The following is a 25052-nucleotide window of genomic DNA, read 5'->3' on the forward strand; positions in this document are numbered from 1 at the left end:
GTTAGACATATAGGTGACTTATAAGTTACTTAAGTGCATTGGTAAATGGCTGTGAAATAACGTGGACGTTAATTCACTCAGGCTGCACTGGCAGGCCTGTATAAGAATTGTCAGAGCTCCCTATGGGTGGCAAAAGAAATGCTGCAGCCCATATGGATCCCCTGGAACCCCAATACCCTGGGTACCTCAGTACCATATACTAGGGAATTATATGGGTGTACCAGCATGCCAATGTGAATTGGTAACTTTAGTCACTAGCCTGTTAGTGACAAATTTGGAAAGCAGAGAGAGCATAACCACTGAGGTTCTGCTTAGCAGAGCCTCAGTGAGACAGTTCGGCATCACACAGGGAACATATACAGGGCACATACTTATGAGCCCTGGGGCCGTGCCTGGCAGGGTCCCAGTGACACATAGACTAAAACAACATATATACAGTGAAATATGGGGGTAACATGCCAGGCAAGATGGTACTTTCCTACAAAAGGAAACAATGTATATGTTGTTCAACAAAAGTGCTCTGTTTATAATGAGTACTGGGACGCGGGAGGAGCCATCCCCAGAGTGCCTGGGGGGATGAGGAGGCGGGAGCATCCACACCGCGCCAGTAGGGCACTACTTGAAGGACACTACTTGAAGGACACGGTTGCACGGGTGAAGACCGGGCCAAGAGCCGGTCCATGTGCGCCCCTCCGCGGCTGGCCGAGGCTGGACCATATCTCTTGGTTCTCATTGCTCATGAAGCCTATATCTCAGGTACTGTGCTGTTGTATTTATATTCCCCTCTCTATTATTGTTGACGGGATGGTGCAATGGACGGCTAACCCACCTGCTAAATCCAGCGCTTCCTCATTGGACGGTTTTATTAGGAAGGCAGTGGGTGCCCTTGATAAAGACAGAGAGATTGCTGCATGACGCCTATTCCAACATTTGTTTCTTCACCACCTGACTTACCCTTGAATACCACCACCGGGGGGAGTTCATTATCTACTGATCCCCCTTTCGTTGCAGAAGGGGCTTTTGGTGCAATTACAGATTTCACTGTTACAGGGCAAACTGATCAAGATGGCAGTTTACAATTTGCATCTCCCCACAGGAAATCTTCGCCGGTCAAACGGAAAAGACGCCTGGGGGCAAGAAAGGAGAAATTATCAGCAGGTCCTGACCCTAATTTGGCTCCTACTGTTAGCCCCCATGAAACATTCACAAGTGAGGACTTAGCTAGTGTTCAAAGTAAAGTCCTTGATGGTATTGAGGGACTGTTTGAACACCTACTCTTGCCCATTACCACCCATTTGGGTTTGATCAAACCAAAGATCAACCTCAACCTGGGATAGTGTCTATTCCGTTTGCCATTTAGACACCTGGTAGCTCAGACCATCTCTGGTGTGTTGATAGCCCTCCTAATATACTCAGTAGTGTGCCACCCAATCTTAGACATCCCTGTTTGGCACGCCTACAAATGCAAGGGCTTCTCCCTCAGTATCTACCCATCAACCACAATTACCAGTATAATCGCATCAGCGGCCTGCACCACCTTATGATAATCCTGCAGGGGATGGGTCGAGGAGTGGTCGTGAAAGTTCTTCCAATCCATTGACCATCAGTCTGCTAGTGGCATGTTCTCCCTACATGCAATGATGATCAACGTGGCTCCTTTGGCTCATGGTGTTACTGAATCTGTTGACCAACTAAATAATAAAGTTATTCACTGGCTTCACTCCAAGGATATATTCCCATATAACAGAGCAGATCAAATCCTAATGGCAAGAACAGTAGGATCGATTGACCCCTCAAAGAAAGTTAATACAGGAGACTGTGTCATTTTTATCTTTAGGTGGCTAAGATTCCTGGGCAAATGTCTGTCTAAGGCGTTATTACCTGTTACATCTGATGGGAATATTGCTCTCACCCCGTTGGGCAACTTCTACCGACATTTGTGTGGTGTCTCCTTGTCCTCTTTTGGCCAACCACGAGCGAGAGGCCCACATCGCTCCACCAACCAACCTCCAATGGCCTTTAATCTTTTTGATAGTCCCTGATTACCTTCTCAAATAGGCTCCAGGCTCTGGGCTCCTTGCAAGACAATGACTGACAATGACTGACTTTTCCCCAAAGATGAACTTCCCATTACTAGCACCCTGTCTGATACTATGTTTTTCCTCATGCTCCTCAAGGTGTGAGCCGTGCCCACCCCACTTCTCATCGCCTACTGTCTCTGCTATTGCTACCAATAATGGCACTACAGTTACCCCCAGGCATGCTAGCAATTGTTCTCAAGATGTTTTTTGTTAATTTGTTACCTGGAATGTGCGAAGTTCGCAGTAAGCTAGATCTTCCAGTAAGGCACCACATCATTTCAGTCTCTGATATTATCTGCACCCAAGAGACCTGATCTGTGGATTCAATTCATGTTGAGGGTTTTTCCTTCCACTTGTTGAGTGCTGTGCTATCTTCATGTGGGCGGGCAAAGTGGGGGTTTAATTATCTTAATATTGAATACGATACCTGTTACTGTCAGGTCTGTGTCTACCCCCCCCTGATTCCCAGTTTCTTTGGTTGTCAGCTAAGAGCGGCCTCGATATAGTGGTGGTCAACGTTTATAATATTGTTTTCGATTCATCTCATAATATGGTGCCTCATGCACTTCATGTTGCACTGGAAGCCTTCTTGAGTCTGATTCAATCTAACTTTCTTATAATTTGGGTGAGTGGTTTTAATATCCAGGTTGTCCCCTGCTGGACAAGCGAGTAAGTGGGATGACAGACATGGAAGGAGCAGGCATCCCACATTTCTCACAAAATGTCTATGGTGATGGACTTAATTCACTAATTTTTAAATATGATCTCCTTCTACTTACAAACAATTGTTCTGATGAAGGAGCACTGATTCCTTCTTTTATAGGTAGAGATGCCAGTACTACTATCGATCATGTCCTTTTCTCTTCTGCTGACAATAAGTTGGTGAGTTCTCTACTTGTTATGCCAACTGTAATGAGTGGTCCCAACCCTCTAGTTCTGACCATAACCCCTTGGGCCAAAAATGTTAGAGTTTTTGAGTGTGTTGCTGACATTACCTCGGTAAGGCCCAATGGTGTACGAATGAGGTGGGCAGGGATTGTTCCAAGTTCTGTCCTACAACACCTTGTGCACAAGAACTCCACTGAGTTTAATTACAGTTTAGAGAGGGTGATGGGCCATGAGAAGATATTGGCCTTATTTGATAAGATCAGTAGGGCATTAGGTGCTCTCTTTACCCGACCAATAAGATCTAATAATCTACAAAAACGCAGATGGTTTGATCACTCGTGTACTATGGCCTCTAAGCACCCCAAGGGATTATTCATCTATTAGACAATTGTGTAAGAACTATAGTCAAGCACTAGAAGTGACAAAAAACGAGTTGCAAGAACAGGCCTGGTCCAGTTTGTTACAGGCTGCAGTGACACATGATGCAAAGTTGTTCTGGAGTATGGTTAATGCACCATTTCTTAAGAATTACAGTATTCCAAAGCTTAATTCTTTTGTCTCTTTTGAGACTAGGGTGGTATATTTTTCTAACATTTCTGATACTGCCAGTGAAGTCTGTCAACGTTTCCACCCACCAAACTCTAAATGACCCCCTATGTGCTTCAAAATCGAATTTTCCAGGTTTCAGTATTGCTAATTAGCATAACCGTGAACTCACAGGAAATTATTTCACAGGAATGATATAAAACATGTTACACAGATAATAGTGTATATCTGCGCTGCTTCTGACTCCTGATGACATTTTAGGAATTTACAGGAAGAGGTCACCAGGCCGGACTCTTACAGATACCACATGCCCTCACCACAAAGCCACTGGGAATGGGGGTGACCATGTCAGGAAATCCTTAGGATGTAGTCTGTGCCTGGTGCATACGGCAGTGAATTTTAACCACCATATAATACTTTATACAGAAGGCACAGTCCTGAAGGGGGAGATGCTCCACATTAAAATTATTTTGCCGTACGTGCCACATAATCTGTCCTTTGCCACAAAATGCGGTTCTTCACTGGTGAATAATTTCGAGGCCCTGAAAATAATGCCCTGGGCAGACCGCTTTTGCCCAAGTACCCTAGCGCTACAAACCCGCTGCCACCACCACGGGAAGCAGCTTCCTGCTGCCACCTGTAGGAGTTCACTGCTACTGCACTCCTGTGACTGACAGTTACTGACTGTGAATGATGATGAAGAGCGTTTTCCTGGTTTTCAGAGCCCCACAGATTGGCCCAAGAGGGTTGTCTCTCAAACTTTCAGTTCAGGACCAGGTGCATCTTCAATATGTTTGGCTGACGTGGCCAGATCCTGACAGCCCATGGAGCACCAGGGCCTGCCCTGAAATCACATGCACTTTATGTCCTGCTTACATATACACACCCATCACCAACCTAGACAGCTCCGGAAATGTTAACTACATGCCGCTAATACACGCCCGACAAGTGGATCCATGTCATGCGTGACATCGTCAGTCAGTCAGTCTTCTGAATGAACAGTTTGCTTGCTTGAGCAGTGCCATGTCACAAGTCTCAGGATGCAACATGCTGGTGGCTAAAAAACAGGACTGGCTGAAAGTCTTACATGTGGCGCGGGGCCCACTGGCGATAATACTGATGCATCCAGAGCCCTTAATTTAGACTTGTAAACGGAGAAGAAGATAAGCAGACCTTTGTCAATCTTCTCATGGTAAAATCTAACCCAGGAGTGTCTTTTCATGTGTATGTGGTCTTTACAAAATCAAGGCAGGGATTTACTAATGCGAATGGTCGTAGGAAAGTGATACAAAGTGATGCAAAGCGATGCATTGGCATTTGTTTTCCAGCTCAAAAGGGCTTTTGCTCTGGAAAGGTGCCCTTTCCTCAACGCAACTGTGTCAAGCTGCATCAGGGAAGCGTACTGGGGAGTTACTTGGGCAGATCAGGGCAAACACCCAGAGGTTTTGACGCAAAGCACAATCAACTAAGATCGACAGACCAGGGGTTGTGTCAAAAAAGAACACCTCTTTGAAAGTGAAGTTAACAAGGGAACATGTGTTCATTTCTCAGTATAAAGCACACATGCATGTGTGCTGGAGAGTACAGCCTGCCCCCAGTGCATTGAATCCTTCTGAGTTGTCTTGGCACAGGAATCTGAACAGGAAGGGTATGCTTTCAGTATAAATCCAATGCTAGACAGCGCACACTCACTTCTGCACCATGACGCAGGGCTGTGCTTTGCGTAAGGTAGCCCAACTAGAGCGCCAGTGCAGGGCATCGCAGCGCTGTAGGCTTGTCGTAGTACATATGGATCTATCCTGTGTTTTTCACTTTGTGCTTTTAAATTAGGCACACAAAACCACTAAGAAAAGACAGACAATGTACTGCATTCCTTACCTTTTCCTAAGCACTGTACTCTAAAATAAGACACACAAGTTTCTTTACCTTTATAATTCCACCAGGCTTCTCTAGGCTCATGAATGATCTTTTCTGGTTCCCGAAACTTCGCCTTTTCACATCTGGAACAGAAGATTATACGTTAAACTAGACACTCAAAAACCACAGACTTCCAGAAGATCAATGAGAAACAGGACACAACCCAACTTACTAACTGCACAGACCTCACAATTCTCATGATCACAGGGGGAATGTATAGAACCCCTTTCCCTTGTCACACATCCCACAGAGAGCCTTTTAGTAAGGATCTGACATTCTCCAATATTTATTTATCCAGGTGGGCTGCACTATTTTGAACTGTATTCTCTAACATATCATTTATTGGTCGAATGACAATAATTGTAACCTTAAAATTTTCAAAAAGCCATGCAAATTTAAATATGACATTTATCATTCCCCTCTTTGTAAATGACTAGTACACAATCCCAAATTTGAATTGAGCTTACTTTTCTTATTGTTTTTTTAAAAAAATGTAACTTTTTTTTAGTTCCAGTAATGTTAATTAAGTTTAAATATATACACTTTGCTCTGTAAAGTCGATGTTTTGGTTGGTTGGTTTTGTGGTTGATTTTTTGGTACTTTACATTATAAATATAAAGTCAATATTTTGCTTCTCAATATTTTTTCTGTGATATATTTTTGCATCTAACATTTCCGCTGTCGATAATATATCATGGAACTAACATTAGAGAGAAGACATGCCCATCTAAATGCCCTGCTAAGATGCACGCCTGTGGCAGGACCGGAGGCTCAGATTATGCTTCTCTTTCTTTACTACTCAAAATTCAGCAGCCACTCAAAAATCAGAAAAACCATTAACTTACATTTCCCAACAAGCTTTGCACAATATGTCCACCAATCAACAGCTCCTTGACCCTATTAGAGTCCATAACGCTCAGGAGAACTCCTCTTTCTTTGCTGCTCATCGGCGAGATAAGTGCTCTTTGTTCTTATCATTATTCTTGTCATTTAATCTGTTTTTTTCCTGTGTTGGTTGGGGCGCGCGTGCTTGGTTGCCGTGGCGCCTGTTGTAAACTTGTTGTTTCTTGCACTCAGTGGCTTTTTTCCAATCCGGACGGGGTCCCGCGTTTAGGGACGTGCCCGCTTCCGCGGATCGGCCAGGTGAGTTCTTTGCTTCTTTCCTGATTTCCCCGGCCCCCCTGGGCTCTGTGATGTTCTTTTCTTTGCGCTTTTGCGCATGACCGGTGCCTTTCCTGGTACGGCCCGAGTCGGAGAGCACAGTCGGGGTGCGTAGCCCAAATCCTACTAGATGGGCTAGCGCATTCCGTTGTCAATTTCTCCTCCTCCGGCCATTGACAGCACGTCGGAATCGCACGTTTTTCGTATTCCTGACGTGCCTGTCATCGGCATAGACGCCTGGCTCTGGCTGCAATAACGGAGTTTTGCCCTGCATTATTAGCGGTGTGCACGCTTGTCAAACAGTTAATTTAGGCTCTCATTTACGCACCCACAGATATTTTGGTGGGCTGCAATAATTTTTATACGGCTGTGGCTTAGGAGCTTTGTTGGAATTCTTTCATATTGCACCTGGGGTGGCTCCCCCAGTTGAATCCGGTGTTGCGACTGGTTTTTGTTAATTGCCTGTGGCAGTGCTTTGAGCTACAATGACCGAGTGGCTGCCCTTTGAGGAGGAGGAATTTGGGAAGGTTATGAGGAGGCCCTTGGTCGTCAGTTGGGAGAAGGTTTGTCTGAGGTGATTAATGCCTCAGTCTCTTAGCAGGGCTTTGGCGGTTTCCGTAGCGCAAAAGATCAACCAGGCTGTTCTGGCAGATTTGAAGCCCCTCACTCAGCAAATCGAATGTTTTGTCAAGAAACAGGGGTTGGTTCCCTTGACAGATGACAAGTTGACAGATGAAGGCCCTTTGGCTCCGGCTAATCCGACACCTCAGACCTCTTCGTGGCCGCATGATGGCGCCATGTCGACGCTGACCCAGTCTTCTTCTGACCACGTGTATTGCTCCCTCCCGTCCTTTTCCAAAGGATCTTCCCTTGAGGCTGCAGTCTCGTCTGTGTCTGATTTAGCCGCTTCTGACTCCTCCCATTCTAGTAGCCCCTTGCGTAATCGCAAGAGAGCTCGAAAGTCAGGTTCTTCCCATGTCAAGGAAAGGCCTAAGTCACCCTCTAATCCCTTTCAGTTTAACCTGGAGGATATTATTCATCCACGCTCAGCAGATTGGGCCCCGGCGGCGGATTATCTCAATGATAAGTTAAGGAAGGGCTTTGACAAGGAGGTACAGAATAGTTTGCGGGCTGAGTGCCCTAGGCCGGAAATTCCAGATAAGGTGGCAGAGACGCCCGACATTGACCCCAGCATGCTTACTCTCCTTAAGAAATTCCCAAAGGACCCCAAAAAAGGCATTGACAGGGCTTGGCGCTCATGTCAAGACAAGCTTTTGGACCTTTCGGGTCCTTTGGCCAACATCTTGGAGATGGCATTAAGGGCTAAAGAGTCTGGCGAACTAATTGACCCTCATACTCTGGCTGAGTGGACGCAGAGGGCGATTTGTTTGTTAGGAAATGCTAACTGCGCCATATCAACAGAAAGGCGTAAGTCCCTCCTCATGAGGATTGATTCTACCTTGACGGAGTTAGCAGCGGCTGATGCGGGTCCCCTGGCTGAGGGTCGTCTTTTTGGCGACAAATTTGTCAAAGATATAGCCAAGTATGTGACCACCTTCACCACCCTGAATAAGGTGCAGGCGAATTTCCCCTCCCGCTCCCATTTCCTTCTTAGGCCGGGCCAGCAAGGAGGTTTAAGAACAAACACCCAGTCAAATTTGTCTGCAGGTGAGACTTCAAGATTGTTCTTTCATTCAGTTGGGGTGTCATGTGCAGTTTTTCCTCCACAATTGGTAATGCATGACTCAGGATGCATGGGTGTTGCAGATTGTTCAGTGTTTCCGTTTGGAGTTCTTTCAGACTCCGCAGCAGGAAAGTATTCCTCATCCTCTCCATTTTTCCCTACAAGACGCCAGCGTGATCGATTCCGGGATTCAGGATTTGCTCCAGAAAAGAGCGATTGCTTTTTGTGAACCCCACCCTTCCAGGTTCCGCAGCAACATCTTTCTGGTGCAAAAAAGGGGAGGAGGGCATCGCTTGGTGTTAAACCTTTGAGAATTCAACTCATTCATTGTCTACCGGCACTTTAAAATGGAGGGTCTTCATCTTTTACCAGATCTTCTTCAGACGGGAGACTGGTTGATGCGACTAGATCTCAAATATGCATATCTGACGGTTCCCATTTGGCACCCTCACAGGTGTTTCCTCCAGTTCAGGTGGAGGGGCAATTGGATGGAGTATTCGGTCCTGCTCTTTGGGCTCTCCTCAGCGCCTTGATGTTTTACCAAGCTGCTCAAGCCGGTAGTTGCATATCTGAGGGAGAAAGGGATTTGCTTGATCATATATCTCGACGATATTCTGATCATGGGGCAATCCCAGGAGTTGCTCAAGCAGCACAGGATCACATCCATCTCCCTCCTTCAGGATCTGGGTTTCGTCATAAACGAAAAGAAATTGATCCTAATGCCTTCCAAGACTGTAGAATTCTTAGGTTTTTGGATAGATTCAGAGAGGTCGCTAGTGGTCCTCCCCAAGTCCAAGCTTCGGGACATCAACAAGGAGCTTCAGGTGGCTTTAGCCAAAACCTCTCTGTCCCTGAGGAAAATCGCTCGGATTGTGGGGCTGCTGGCCTCTTCAATCCAGCCATTTTTCCAGGACTCCTCCACTACAGAGCGTTACAGAGATTCAAGATCCGTCGTCTTCAGAGAGGCTTGACCTATTCGGATTTGGTCCCTATGACGGACGAGGTTCGCTCGGAGCTCAGCTGGTGGTTGACGCAGGTCGACGTGTGGAATGGCAGAGCTATTTTCAGCTCCCAGCCCGAGACGGTGATAGAATCGGATACCAGCCTTTGGTGCTGGGGGCGAGATGCGGGGACATCTCGACTGGGGGGAGATGGTCTCCGCAGGAACATCAGTTGCACATCAATTGCCTGGAGTTATTAGCGGGTTCGTTTGCAATAAGGACTCTATCGCCCAAGAAGGTTTCGTGTTCCATTCTTCTATGGATGGACAATATTGGGGCAGTTAGGTGTATCAACAAGTTGGGGGCACCCGGTCGCCCGTCCTGGCCGAGATAGCCAAGGATTTTTGGCATTACTCTTTGGAACACAGTCTTCGGGTGACGGGGGAGTACCTTCCGGGTCTGATCAATGTGGTAGCGGATTGGAATTCCAGGTACCTCAGGGATTACAGCGACTGGAAGCTTCTGCCTGAATTATTTCTTTTGACTCAGCAATTGTTTTTCAGTTGGAGACCGGATCCGTTGGCGAGGGCCACGGATGCTTTTCTTCAGGATTGGGCGGGTCCCTCAATTATGCTTTTCCCCCCTTCGCCATGATCCCGAGGGTGGCGACTCAGATCAAACGGCAGAAAGCAGAGGTAATCCTGATCATTCCAATTTGGAGAGCTCAGCCTTGGTTTCCGTTACTGTTGGAACTGTCGTGCGACTCTCCTCTACATCTTCCTTGGTCTCCGGACATGCTTCTGGGTCCGCAGGGCGAGAAGCATCCTCTGGTGCTGGAGAGACAGCTGCAGCTGATGGCCTGGAGGCTTTCAGGCAACAGTGGCACTTGCCTGGCATTTCGCAATCGGCTGAAAGGTTTATCAATAGGGCTTGGGTGCCCTCCTCTAGGAAGAGGTATTTCTCAGCTTGGAGAGTCTGGTGGAGTTGGTGCCTGGAACCAAATCATGAATTTTTTGTCACAGAAAGCAGAGGAAGGATTCTCGTACAGGTCAGTAAATAATTTTCGATCAGCCATTTCTTCAAACCATGTCAAGGTTGATAGAACTCCGGTGGGCATGCATCCGGTGGTGACTAAGCTTTTGAAGGGTGTGAGGGTTTCCAATCCTCCTTCTCCCAAGTATACGTTCCTTTGGGACGTGAACGTAGTTCTCCATTTGTTTGAGAGATGGCCTGATAATTCAGATCTATCTAGGAAGCAATTATCAGCAAAGTTAGCAATGCTTCTATGCTTGGCGGCTTGTCGACGATCTTCTGACGTGAAGGCCTTGGATCTTGCAGGTAGAGTTTTTACACCAGAAGGTGTTTCTTTTTTTCGATCTCTAGAAGAACTAAGACAATGTCTACCAGAATAGAATACTTTGCATTTCCATTTTCTAAAAAGCTGTGTGTTGTTGATTGCTTGAAAGAATATGAACAGTGTACTAGATCTCTTAGGCAGAATCTGACTGGCCAATTGTTGATTTCACTCCGTAAACCTTTTAAACCTGTCTCTGCAGCTACCATTGCCAGATGGTTGCGCCTTGTAATGGTCGAAGCTGGTATTGATACGCATTTATTTAGAGCGCACTCAGTTCAGGGTGCGATGGCCTCTAAATCTGTAGGTTTGGGTGTGTCAGTGCTGGATATTATAAAATCAGCTGATTGGTCCTCGGACTCCACTTTTCAACAGTTTTATTACAAGCCAGTTGGTGGTTTTGCATCCTGAGTGTTTCAAGCAGCTTTGAACGAGCATAATCTGAGCCTCCGGTCCTGCCACAGAATGTAATATTTTTTCCTTTTTCCTAAGGTCGGAGCAAAAGTCGGAATAACAGGGATTTCCTTCCCGGTGCATTATGGTGGGATGTTCTTTCTGGGACACTGATCGTCTTCAAGCAGTTGTTTCTCCTTTGTGGGAGTTCTTTCAAGTTCTTGGTTCAGGACTCTTCGCAAGGCAGTTTGTTAAGCAAAGAAAGAGGAGTTCTCCTGAGCGTTATGGACTCTAATAGGGTCAAGGAGCTGTTGATTGGTGGACATATTGTGCAAAGATTGTTGGGAAATGTAGTTACTGTTTTTTCTGTGTTTTGATTGGCTGCTGAATTTTGAGTAGTAAAGAAAGAGAAGCATAATCCTCGCCTCCATGTCCTTAATAGAATTCTTGGTGCAATTGCTAGCAAATTTTACATTCAAAGTCCAAAGACAATCAAACATAAGCATTACTGACCCGGAAGATGAAATCCTCCACCCCCCCTCCCCCCATTAAATCACCTTGACCCGTTCAGTTTTCAGAAACTGAAAATGTGAAAATGTAAAGGGTTTACCTGCTCAAGGTGCTTCTATAATCCTGCAAGAGAGAGGGACAGACCAATATCAGCTCAGTGCACTCACCGGTACATACCACAAGGACCTTAAATTGAACCTATGCATCTGTTAGACTTACATATATGTACTCCGAAAACTGCCATAATTACATACATGTGACATGAAATTAAAAAATGCAAAACATTTTTTTTATCTCTGGGTGTTATATATGTATCATACATGTGTCTATGATCTGCAATAAAATCAAACAGCAGAACATATGCAGAACATGTCTGAAAATGTTACTACAGCATGCCTCGTTTCTTGCTTTCGCTTTTTTACAATAACAGATGTTGGCTTTTAAGTAAGGTCATTCGCATTAGATATACACTGACGTCTTAAACTCATTATTTAATGAGTGCAAGAGACCAAAGGGGGGCAGAAGGGAGTAATTAGATGCAGTCACATATATCCAGACCCAGGGCTCTCATACAAATGCAGAGGGATGGGGAGCTTGTGATCAAGCGCCCACTCCCTGACCCTGTATCTTCTGCTGACACTCACTCTGCAGACAAGAAGAGGACGCGGTATGGACATATTAACACAGAGCAGCAGATTTAAGAAAAGTGGTGCTGCACCAAATGCAGCGCCCCTCAGCACCCTCTCTAACTCCACCATGTGTGCGCTGTATTTAATATGCTGAGCATCATGGCAGTAGTTAGGGAACTAGCATCCACATTTTTGGCACTAACTCGCCGCTTTGCAGGATTAGCGTCAAACATTTTGATGCTAATCTTGCAAAGCACATTGAGCCCCATTATAATATAATGGGAGCCTCCTTTGAACGGCTGCTCTGAGCAGGCGTTAAAAATGCTGAAAAAAATGAGGCAAAGAGATCTTTTTTATTTTTTGTGACATTTTTTCGGCCGCCCTAACGGGGGGAATGCCTCCCTTGCATACATTATGCCTGGCGCAAGGGGTTACAATGCATACATTGCGCCACTTTGTAAATTTGGCACAGCAATTTTTGCCTCGTTGGGCCACATTAGCATAACAAAAATGATGGTAATGTGGCACAAGGAGGCGCTAGGCCCTCTTAAATCTGGGCAGAGTGATTAAACAGTCACAAAAGTGTACAGAGAGAAACAAGCGAGGAGATGGGTGTTAGAGAATGCTGCAGAGCTTGCATAGCACCTGCTACTGAAACATACCTGTCTTATTGCTTGAGAAAGGGTGTTGGTGAGTGAAAATTGCTTTACAAGTGCTACAAGTATGTGCTACACAGAGTCAGATAGAGCTCCACCAGGACTTCTAAAGCACCCCAGACTCGCCCACTCACCCATGTGTTGGTGTGATAGAGAAGGTGCCCAAAATCTTCCTCGTGACCATAGATCCGTTGTCCACTTCCACCACTGTCGCAACCCGCTTCCATTACTGGTGGCAGTCCATATTCACAACAGGTGCTGCCCACCGCCTACATGGACAAATCCCAAAGCCTTCGGTGGTCCCACTGCCCCTCCAACAACTTGCCCAATTAGGGCAAAGTGAACCAGGGTGTGCGTGAAGCTTGCTTTAATTTTTAGCTCAGAGTCGTGGATGTCGTATTGCTAGTTCACAGAACCAAAGCTGCACTGACCCCTTCGCAAGTCTTCCATGAGCACAATTGGTGCAGATCAGCCGAACACAAGGGTATCGTTGAGTGATTGTCAGTGGTTAGACAAATTGAAGGCATTTCTCCCATCACCTTTTGAGCATTTGATGTAGGGAATGCGCCAGGGAATGCGGCAGGAAATGAGGCAGTGCGAGCGAGACTACCAGAGTACAAGGAGGCAACTCCCAGTAGAGTGCTGCGAGCACCCAACAGTAGGACGCCAGTAGAAAACGCGCGTGCAGCAAGACGAAATGCAGACTCCGCTATTGTCGGCCGTTGCAGACTGATATTTCTCTAAGATTCCATTTGGTCCCGCAGTACCGGTGAGTGCAGTTTCACTTTCACCTAAGAAAGACTGCGATGGATCATAGAGAGACTATCTAGGAGCAGGATTCTAAAAGAGAGGGCACAGGCTCCACCTCACTCTAGTGATGTAGGCGATGAAGATCCCCTTTGCTATCCATGGACACTCTCCTTCACAGGGTAAAGTCACTGTTCATGTTTCCTGGATCCCTTCTGATTTAATGAGTTTTACAAACAGTTTCCCAATGTTTGAAAGAACTCTGCTTAGTTCTGTGAGGAATTACAAAGCATGTTCAAAGTGTATAAATCTGACTGGGCTCAATTGACCCAATTGTTGTATTTGGTGACGCCAAGTGATGTAAGAGATCGACTGCTCGACAAGGGAGATTGGCCAAGAAAGAACACTGGGAACGATGGGGCCCAGAGTGTGGCGATGGATGCCTTGATGAAGGGGGTTGCAAATGTGTGCCCACAAAAGGCAGATTGGGCTAAGATGTCAAACTCTAAACAAAATAAAAAAAGATTCACCATCAGGCTATCTGGATAGGTTCAAGCATGTGTTGGCATCTATTGGGGCATTGCCAGCCCGGCCGAGATGGCTCAGGAAACTGTTGATGCGTGATGACTATTTGAGTTGGCAAACTGAGAAGCTGGCAGAACTTCTGACGCTATTGATGTACTGTTCAGAGTTAGTGCCAAAATTTTGAATCTTTTACTTTAAACCAATGCAAGAACTACACTATCTCCTCACTGAATTAGCTAAGAAAAGGCAAAGGCTTCAAAAGAGAAACTGCAACGTTGTCTTTCCCATGTGCATTATTTAGGTCAAGCAGTTAAGCACCACTTATCGACAGAAAGGGTTGAAGCCATATGTACGTTACCCTCTTACTCTCGTGGATATGTACTTTCGTGGGTATGTCGGGGTATTGTAGACAGTGGGTTCTTTGGTATACTATGTGGCAAAACCTTTGCAAAATCATGGTTAAGAAGACACCCCTCAACCTTTGCAATGCCCTAAATGACGGTGTACAAATAAAATAAATGCTCGCCTCCAGGCCCACTTTGAAGCTCCCTGATGATGCAAAACAGTCTTCATTGTATTGTCATGAATGAGATGATTTGACCTTGGAGTACTAGTGCAGGATCACAGTGATCAGAAGAAGCCCTTCACATACTATTCCTCTGCTTTAGCCCCCAAAAAGCAGGGCTCACTCATGCCTCAGCTCTGTAACCACCTTGTTGAAGCGTCAAAAAAAGATTGTGTTGTGTTGTGCTTGATTGTGACTGCTCCTCATTCTGTTGTTGCTGCCTCGTCTCTACCAAGATCCAACACCTTTCCACTGCCAGGTTGTCCTGATATGAGTCTCTATTGATGTCTGTCTCCCTTATCACTTTAGTCCGCTGTCCCACTCTGAACCCCGCATCATTGATGCCCACCTTTGAGAAGGGAGAACCCTACAACTGGCTTGTAGTTTCACGCACGTAACAAAGACCTGCAATGTTGTTAAAGATGCACCTATCTCAAAGTGTGAACAAATCTACTTGGAAGCTGGATCGTGCTTTAGACATGAAAGTGAGTGTGTTGCTCGTTACACTGTACACACTTTATATCAGGTTGTTGAGATGCCCTCGTTCCCTTTACAGAACATGCAGTCTGTCCAGGTCCATCACAAACCAATGGGGCTACTATGTATGTTCCCTGTTCTTTTGCAAAAGAATTTGTGTTTGTTACAGGACCACGCCTCTAAAATTGAAAAATAATATTGGACAAAGCAGAGTTGTACAAGGAACCCATAAGGGTTGTGCAGAGATGGCTCAGGGCATGTGGTCGCACCTTAATTTTTGCTCCCCAAACTCGTGCAGTTGTTATCATTGAGCTGCCTATGTCACAAGGGATAGTATAATTTGTGCCACGAAAAACCACTGATATGCGTGGGTCTTTCTTTGTACTGCCCAGAACCATTGTTATTCCTCTTTGAGGTGGTGCGGCATACTTCTACCTACTTGGACATCAATCCATACTTCTTGGCCCCTGTGAGCCCTGTGCTTACCCTAAGGCCTGCTCCGTGTTCGGTGGCTTTCGTTGTTAGTCCTTTGTTTGGACAGGAACGTCCCTTGCATGCTGTACAGTTGTGTTCCCTTCCCTGAGTACCCAGCTGCGAGTATTTGGTGACCTAGTTTTACATTTTTGGCTTTAGACTCACACTGACCTAAGGCGTGCATAAAGAAGAAGGGCCTGTCCCTACCAATGAGTGATATCCTGGGCCTGTCCTGTGACCTGCAGGGGCACACCAAGCACGCCCTCACTTGTCTGACAGTGAACTACTGTCCCTGTCGTGGCGTTAGCATGGAACAGCGGTGTTGGCAGCGAACCATGAATTGTGACTCCACAGTTCTGACTACTGCACGCTTGTGGAAATCTCTGCTTCTACTCTCTAACCCAAATTCTAGCGCTAACATTCCAAGTATATGTTATGGACGAGCATGAATGTGGTCTGTGTGGTACATGCATTGTGTGTATAAGTGAGGCATACGAAAGGAGGGCTACAGGTTCCACTTTGGAAGCCCTTGGTCTGTTCCTGTGCACAAGATGAGAGAGAGCTTTTTCCAGACAGTGGAAGTAAGTTGCTGGCATTCCTGAAGCTGGAGGGGGGAGACCCAGACACAAAAGTGGGGAAAAAGGAGACCTGGCTCCTTTAGACATTTGATTAGGTCATCTTGCTGTGAGGAACTGCAAATACGTCTTCATGAGTGCTGCCCTTTGGTAGGTGGTGGGGATGAAGGTTGGAACTCCAGTCTCTGTTGTTCATAGTGCGAAGGGTGCTTTAGGTGCCTTTTTGCCTCTTTATGATTACTATTTGGTGTAGTTGTAGGTAGGCCAATGCAAAAAGCTCACATCTCTTTGCACATTTGTTGTGGGCACTTCAGGCTGTGAGGAATATCACTGTAAACAAATGCTGTGTGTGGCCACACCCTAGAAAGGATACGAAAGGAGAACCACCCCAAAGCGTTTCTCAAAGTGCACTCAGAGAATCCACATTCCCGACTGCTTTGATTGTATAAACACGGAAGCCAGTGCCCCACTGGTTGTGCCAGTTTTAGGTTCCCTTTGACAAAGGACTGGATGCTCCACACAGTACTCAGAGGGCCTATGTGTAACCAGAGCCATGTCTGCCTGACAGCCAGCATCCCAGAGGTGAGAGAGTATCACCAAGGGTAGGTCGCTCCCCCTGCCGCTGCAGCTCCTCCAAGTTCCCGAGTTCCTGTGTTCCTGAGACCCACCTAACTGTAAGTACCCCCCTCCTCCCAGCCCCTCGCCCTGCCCCGCGCCACTCACCTTCTCTCCTGCTCCTGCTTCTTTTCCTCCTCTCTGTCTCTTCCTCCTCGCTCCCCCTCTGCAATCTTCTTCTGTGTTCTTCTGTTCTTCTCTTCTGTTCTTCTGTTCTTCCCTTCTGTTCTTCTGTGTTCTTCCGGTCTTCTGTGTTCTTCTTCTCTGTTCTTCTCGGTGCTTCTGTGTTCTTCTTCTCGGTTCTTCTGTGTTCTTCTGTGTTCTTCTCTGTTCTTCTCTGTTCTTCTGCTCTTCCGATCTTCTGTGCTTCTGTCTTCTGTTCTTCTGTTCTTCTGTCTTCTGCTCTTCCGGTCTTCTGTTCTTCTGTCTTCTGTTCTCCTGTCTTCGGCTCTTCTACCTCCTCCGTCTTCTTCCCCCGAGCCTGCCCTCCTGCTCCTTCCTCATCCCCCTCCCTCACTCGCCTCCCCCTCTCTCACCCCTAGCTAACCCGTTCGCTATCTACCTCCCTCACTCCTCCTATCTTCCTATCTCTCTAGCTCCCTATCTCACTATCTAACTCCCCCACTCTCCACCTCCTCCTACCTACCTATCTGTCTATCTATCTATTTCCCTATCTATCGACTTCTCTATCTATTTTCTCTATCTATTTCTCTATCTCTCCCCCCCTCCCGCCACCCCCTCTACTACCTATCTCCCTATCCTCTCACTCTACCTCTCTCCCTCACCCACCTCTACAACCCCCCCTCCCCTATCTTCACAACCCTACTCCTATCTCTCTCCCTAATCTCCAAACCTCCTAACACTCACCCTCCTCCACCCTAAACCCCCTCCCCCAGCTCCTCTCACTCTACCTGTCCCCCCCCCTCCCTCGCGCTTTCCCGCCGCGACCTCCTGCACGCCCCCGCCCCGCCCCCCAGCTCCCATTCGCCCCCAGCTGACCCCTCCCTCCCCCTCCTACCTCTTATGGCGGCCGCTGCGCGACTGCGCAGCGGGTGCGCGCAGCGGGCACGCCGCTGGCGCGCCAGAGGCGCGCCAGAGGCAAGCCCGTCTGCGCCCGTCCGCGCCTGGCCCGCGCCTGGCCCGCGCCTGGCCCGCGCCCAGCGCCACGACCCCTGGTCCCCAGCTCCCCCAAGCCCCGCTGATCCGCTACGACCCCACCACCCTCCACGCCCTCAACCCAGGGCGCTCCAAAACCTGCTTCCTAGCTCACCCCAAACGCACCCATGGACCCTTCGCCTGCAACTCCTGCAAACGCATCTTCCACCACGCAACTACCACGACCACAAGCCCACGCGCCATCAACCACCTCAAGTGCATCCTGGTCAACGCTCGTTCCGTCCACAAGCACGCCGTTGAACTTTGGGACCTCCTGGACTCCACAGCCCCGGACGTCGCCTTCATCACGGAGACATGGATGAACGCCTCCTCTGCTCCAGACATCGCTACCGCCATCCCCGAAGGCTACAAGATCTCCAGAAAAGACCGCACCAACCAAGTAGGAGGAGGTGTCGCCATCATCTTCAAAGACTCCATCAGCGTCACCACCTCCACCGAAGACCCCCCCCTCGCCGCTGAACACCTGCATTTTCAGATTCGCACCGACCCAAGGACCACCCTCAGAGGATCCCTCGTCTACCGTCCTCCCGGACCTCGCGCCTCTTTCAGCGACGCCATCGCCGACTTCATCTCCCCGCACGCCCTCGCCTCACCGGACTACATCCTCCTAGGCGACCTCAACTTCCATCTGGAACAAAACAACGACCCCAACACCACCACCCTGCTCGACAACCTCGCCAACCTCGGCCTCAAACAACTGGTGAACACCGCCACCCACATCGCCGGACACACGCTCGACCCTATCTTCTCCGCCAGCAAACACGTCTTCTTCAGCCACACCTCTGCCCTACACTGGACCGACCACAGCTGCGTCCACTTCACATTCCGACGCGAGACCTCCCACCTCCGCACTCAACCCATCCCTCGTCGACAGTGGAACAAGATCCCTGAAGAGCAACTCTTCTCCGCTCTCGCCGCCAACCAACCCACCCTCACCACCGACCCCAACGACGCAGCTCTCAACCTCACAAACTGGATCTCCAACTGCGCTGACAACCTTGCTCCCCTCAAACGCACGCATCGACAGACCAACACCAAAAAACCTCTCTGGTTCTCTGACACCCTCAAAGAATCAAAGAAAACTTGTCGTGCCCTTGAGAAGGCCTGGCGCAAGGACCACACCGCTGACAACATGACCGCCCTCAAGAACGCTACACGCGAACACCACCACCTGATCCGCACTGCCAAAAGGAACTTTTTCACCGACAGACTAGACAAAAACAGCCACAACAGCAGAGAACTCTTCAGCATCGTCAAAGAGTTCTCCAACCCCAGCGCCAGCGCCAACGCCGTCACGCCCTCACAGGATTTGTGCGAATCCCTCGCCACTTTCTTCCATCGCAAGATCAGCGACCTCCACGACAGCTTCGGACACCAGACCCAACCATACACCACTGAACCCGCTTCCCCGGACATCACCCTCAACAACTGGACCCACATCAACACGGAAGAAACCAAATCCATCATGAACTCTATCCACTCCGGCGCCCCTTCGGACCCCTGCCCGCACTTCATCTTTAACAAAGCCGACGACATCATCGCCCCGCACCTCCAGACCGTCATCAACTCTTCTTTTTCTTCTGCTACCTTCCCCGAATGCTGGAAGCACGCTGAAGTCAACGCCCTACTAAAGAAACCTACGGCTGACCCAAGCGACCTGAAAAACTTCCGCCCCATCTCTCTTCTACCTTTCCCAGCCAAGGTAATAGAAAAGACCGTCAACAAACAGCTGACCACCTTCCTGGAAGACAACAACCTGCTCGACCCTTCACAAACCGGATTCCGAACCAACCACAGCACGGAAACCGCCCTCATCTCAGTCACAGACGACATCAGAACCCTGATGGACAACGGTGAAACAGTCGCCCTCATTCTCCTCGACCTCTCGGCTGCCTTTGACACCGTCTGTCACCGCACCCTAATCACCCGCCTACGCTCCACCGGGATCCAAGGCCAAGCCCTGGACTGGATCGCCTCCTTCCTCGCTAACCGCTCCCAAAGAGTTTACCTCCCTCCGTTTCGCTCAGAACCCACCAAGATCATCTGCGGCGTACCTCAAGGCTCATCGCTCAGCCCGACACTCTTCAATGTCTACATGAGCCCCCTCGCCGACATCGTACGCAAGCACGACATCATCATCACCTCCTACGCCGACGACACCCAACTTGTACTCTCCCTCACCAAGGACCCCGCCAGCGCCAAGACCAACCTACAAGAGGGTATGAAGGACGTCGCAGATTGGATGAGGCTCAGCCGCCTAAAGCTGAACTCTGAAAAAACGGAAGTCCTCATCCTCGGCAACACCCCGTCCGCCTGGGACGACTCCTGGTGGCCCACGGCCCTCGGCACCGCACCGACCCCCGCAGACCACGCCCGCAACCTCGGCTTCATCTTGGACCCTCTTCTCACCATGACCAAGCAAGTCAACGCCGTGTCCTCCGCCTGCTTCCTCACTCTCCGCATGCTCCGCAAGATCTTCCGCTGGATCCCCGCCGACACCAGAAAAACCGTGACCCACGCCCTTGTCACGAGTCGCCTGGACTACGGCAACACCCTCTACGCCGGGACCACGGCCAAACTCCAAAACCGCCTGCAACGCATCCAAAACGCCTCGGCCCGCCTCATCCTCGACGTACCCCGCAACAGCCACATCTCCGCACACCTGAGACACCTGCATTGGCTCCCAGTCAGCAAAAGGATCACCTTCCGTCTTCTCACCCACGCACACAAAGCCCTCCACAACAAGGGACCGGAATACCTCAACAGACGCCTCAGCTTCTACGTCCCCACCCGCCCCCTCCGCTCCGCTGGCCTCGCACTTGCTGCCGTCCCTCGCACCCGCCGCTCCACGGCGGGTGGGAGATCTTTCTCCTTCCTGGCGGCCAAGACCTGGAACTCCCTCCCCACCAGCCTCAGGACCACCCAGGACCACTCCGCTTTCCGGAGACTCCTAAAGACTTGGCTGTTCGAGCAGCGATAACCCCCCCTTTCCCCCCTAGCGCCTTGAGACCCGCACGGGTGAGTAGCGCGCTTTATAAATGTTAATGATTTGATTTGATTTGATTTGATTTGTCTTCCCTGTAAAGAAGAATCTGTTCCTCTGACATGAAGTGCCTAGAAGCCAACCTGCCTGTTGAGAGATGGCAGGACCTGCCCACCCTGCAGTAGGTGTGACCTTCCAAGGAAAGACAGAAGCAGCTTGACCCTCTCCCCTGCAGTGTGTGGGTCTGCCAGAAAGAGAAGACTGAGGACAGTGATCTGCATGTCCGGAAGAGCGTGAGAGCAGTTTGTGTACAAACCGTTCTAGTTGGAAACTCCATCAACAAGGGTGCCTAGCAGAGGTGTGCCAGAACGAAATGTACAGCTCCATCGGAGGAACTGTGCCTGAGGGAGGATGAGCCACTCTAGAGAGTGGCCTAAGGTGAACCATGACCTTTAACCCTGTGGTCCAGCCCACATCTCAAGCAGGTTTGTTGACAGCCAGTGGTCTGAATCCATGCAAGGCAGTGCTTAATTTAACCCACTGGTTGCCGGTGGGGGCCACCAGCACTCATTTGTGAGGACCAGCACTTATTTTTCCTCATCAGACATTTCCCAAGAGCTACAGAGCAAAAAACAGACAAACGGGACGAGACGGAGGAAGCGAAACATGAAAAACTGTCAGAAAGGGAGGAAGCAGGAACCTGCAAGAGTGAGATAGAGGGTCAGGAGGTGTCTGGCAGTGGATTAAAGCGGCCCCAGGTGGATTCAAGGCTAAACAGTGTTGGTATTCAGATCGCTGAATGACAGTGTGCAGTGCTTTAGGCACCGGCACTCATTATTTTACAAATTAAGCACTGACGCCAGGGCCCAACACACTTGCAAGGACTCTGGGCGGTGGCCTCCATTGCTGGCTGCTGTGGCCTGAGCTTGGAGAACCTGCATCCGGGGTATCTGCTCCTAGCATGCTATGGATACACTCTGTCCACCCAAGGAAGACTCGCTCTGCGCTGTTTTGTGCATTAATATTCTTTGCAGTCGCTCATGTTTTCACAAAATGCACCCCCCTGGGCTGTAACACGTGTTGCACACACTGCTCTCTCTCAAGCTTTCACATTCCCTCCACTTTCAGGTTATCATATCCTCTGTGCTCTCTCAGGATGTCTCTCAGGTTATCGCATCCTCTGTGCTCTCTCAGTCTGTCACATCCCCTGTGCTCTCTCAGTCTGTCACATTCTCTGTGCTCTCTCAGATTATCACATCCTCTGTGCTCTCTCAGGATGTCACATCCTCTGTGCTCTCTCAGGTTATCACATCCTCTTTGCTCTCTCAGATTATCACATTCTCTGTGCTCACTCAGGATGTCACATCCTCTGTGCTCTCTCAGGTTATCATCGTCTGTGCTCTCTCAGGTTACCGCATCCTCTGTGCTCTCTCAGGATGTCACATCCTCTGTGCTCTCTCAGTCTGTCACTTCCATTATAGCTGTGCTCTCTTGCGGTCACATTCTTTGCACCTTTGTTCCCTTTGAACACGTCATTCCCTGGTCCTGCACCAGTAGGCTGCCACATCTTCTTTCCCTTCATTCTTGTGGTCAGTTACATCATCTGCCCCTGCAGTCTCGGTCCTGTGTCTGTCACAAGCCTTGTCTCTGAACTCTCTTAGGCAGTCACTTTTTAAGTTTTCACATACTCAGAATCTGTATCACTGTACTCTCTAGCCTGTGCACTTGTCTTATTTAGGTCTTGGTTACACACAGCTTCAGCTGTCTGTTAACCAGACCTATTGACCCATATTTTTTAAAGCTTAGCATCGCCTTAGTGACATTTATTTTGGCCCTAAAGCACAGCTAACTTAACTCCATATTTATATTTTGATGCTAGACCCGTCTAGCTTCAAAATATTGGAGTTAGCGCCATTTTTAGGATGTGCAAACCCACCTTGCGTCAATGAGATGCAAGGTAGGCATTCCCGTCCTAAAAATGACCCTAGCCCCCCAGCGCCATATTTAACTTCCGGTGCAGAAACGACGTGTGAGTGGGAGGCAGACCAAAATAATGACGCTAAGCCCTTCTAGCGCCATTATTCAATGACTGGTCAGACCAGGCATTAAAGTGCAGGTAGGCCCATTTCCATGGCAGAACACCATGGAATGGTCGCAAAGATGCCCAACCCAAGCCCCAGCAACACCAGCACCCACACCACAGGGACACTACAGGAGGAGCGAGCCCTTCCCAGGTAAGTTGCAGGGAAGTGTTTGTGTGTGGTGTGCCATTGGAAGCCCCTTACCTGGGGCCCCCTGCCTGGCACTGGGTATGTAGGGCTTGCCCAGGTGACACTAGTCCCCTGTAGTGGGCATTGTGGTGGTGGTAATGTCTCCTGTCTATACTTAGACAGGAGACATTTTTTGGATGCTTGTGCGTCAAAACATGACGCTAGGCTGATTAGCGGCAGAAATGTTGCCACTAACCAGCCTAATGTCATTTCTGACCCACTATCGCCATTTCACCTAACGCCATCCCCCACCAGCTAGTGTCTTTTTTTGTGACACTAACCATTCCTTAGCGCTATTGTGCGTCTTTTCATAGATATGGCGCATGGATGGCTGTAAGGAATTGCGTTAGCCAGGGTTAAAAAAAATTACGCACAACTGCGTTAGTGCAGTTGTGCGCCATTTTTTTACAAAAATGGGCCACTTTTTCTAATATACATATGGTGGGCTTTGAGTCGGCCCCTCGCTCATGATTGGATACCTTTTTTGCTCATCTCTGTTGTACCTTCTTGTTTCTTTGGCTTTATTTCCTATTCTTGCCTTGTCCCACCAAGGAGCATTTCTGTCCCAGAGTGTTCTGACTGAGCACGTTGTATCCTCATTGTGCATCGTTGAGGGACTCTTTCCGTGTATCAACACCCCAAAGGTGTGCATGTTTTTCCGTGCTTTCCTCTATCTTGTTTTTTAATATCATTTTGTTTACACAGGCCCAGCAGTTGGGAAGTGCAACCGGGATGTTCTTGTCTTTTTCTAGAGGAAGAGCACATGTTCTTTTCTTTTTTCCTCTTAAAATTCCCTTCTTGCGGGATCACCCTCGCTTTTTGCTAGATCTAGTGCTGGTTTACTGACTGTGAACGCTGGGGAGCTGACATCCAGTGCCCGCTGTATGTGCTTTGACCCCTGAAGTATATGTGCAATTGGCTAATCCCTGATGGGCTCATTTAACTTAGCTGTAAGTCCCTACTACATGGTAGCCCATGGACTGTACGTTAAATGTCACTGTTGGGCTGCAGCACACATTGTGCCATCACTAAAATGACAGTGCACACATGCTTTCAGGCCTGCCCCTGCAGCCTGAGAGTGCAGTTTTAAAATTACAAATTCAACCTAGCAAAAACACCTTTTGGCAGGCCTAAAACTGCATTTTTAATACTTCTAGGTCACTCCTAAAGAAAGCCTTCCAAGACCATTAGGCAGGATGCATGGTATCCAAAACATAGGACCTGTGTCTTTACGTTTTACATGTCCTCACAGTGAAAAATTTCAAAAGTCGTTTTCCATTTTGCGCCAAGGCTGGCTATCCAATAGAAATGCACTGGTTTACATTATAACACTTTAGAATGCATAATGGTTTGGGAATAGCTAAAATCATGGTTCAAGGGTTCAAATTAATATTAATTTAAAATCCAAACTGATGGTGAAGTCGGATTTCAAATGACTATTTTGAAAATGGCACTTCTAGAAAGTTTCTCACTTAAAAATGCTCCTAGAGGAATTGTTAGATATAATTTGTGTACATAAGATCCAGTCCTCAAATAACGAATAAGACACCTCCGTACTGATCAAATCCAAAATATTAATCAACAGAATTCAGGAAGTTCAAAAAATGTATAACAAATACAACGAATGTCCATCCCATAGACAACAACACTGTATGTAACCCCCCTAGATTACAAGATTGAATCCCAACAGAAGATCTGGGAAGGGGTCACAACCATCCTCTTGACACAGTCCTGCACAATAAGTGCCTGGTTTTCAGTCCCAGTTCAAGCAATATCATGGTCTTTCAATTCAGCTTGTCAAATGAGAAGGTAATGTTGATGTTTTGGTCTGTGGTGGGATTTAGAGGTCTGTCAGACCATCATCAGGACTTAGGGGGTCATTACA

The 25052-nt window shown here is 48.2% G+C and overlaps 1 protein-coding gene across 1 annotated transcript in view; it reads right to left on the bottom strand.

Annotated features, from left to right (window-relative positions):
• The window catches only part of LOC138257057 (E3 ubiquitin-protein ligase TRIM39-like), a 277109-nt gene that overhangs the window by 188333 nt on the left and 63724 nt on the right, over positions 1–25052 (bottom strand). Inside the window, exons 2-3 of the mRNA XM_069205885.1 lie at positions 11576–11598; positions 5442–5515 (exon numbers count right to left, since the gene is read on the bottom strand). Of these exons, the coding sequence (XP_069061986.1) occupies positions 5442–5515; positions 11576–11598 (97 nt within the window). The remainder of the gene's footprint in view (positions 1–5441; positions 5516–11575; positions 11599–25052) is intronic.

The sequence above is a fragment of the Pleurodeles waltl genome, chromosome 1_1 (genome assembly GCF_031143425.1).
Source record: "Pleurodeles waltl isolate 20211129_DDA chromosome 1_1, aPleWal1.hap1.20221129, whole genome shotgun sequence".
Classification (NCBI taxonomy): domain Eukaryota; kingdom Metazoa; phylum Chordata; class Amphibia; order Caudata; family Salamandridae; genus Pleurodeles; species Pleurodeles waltl.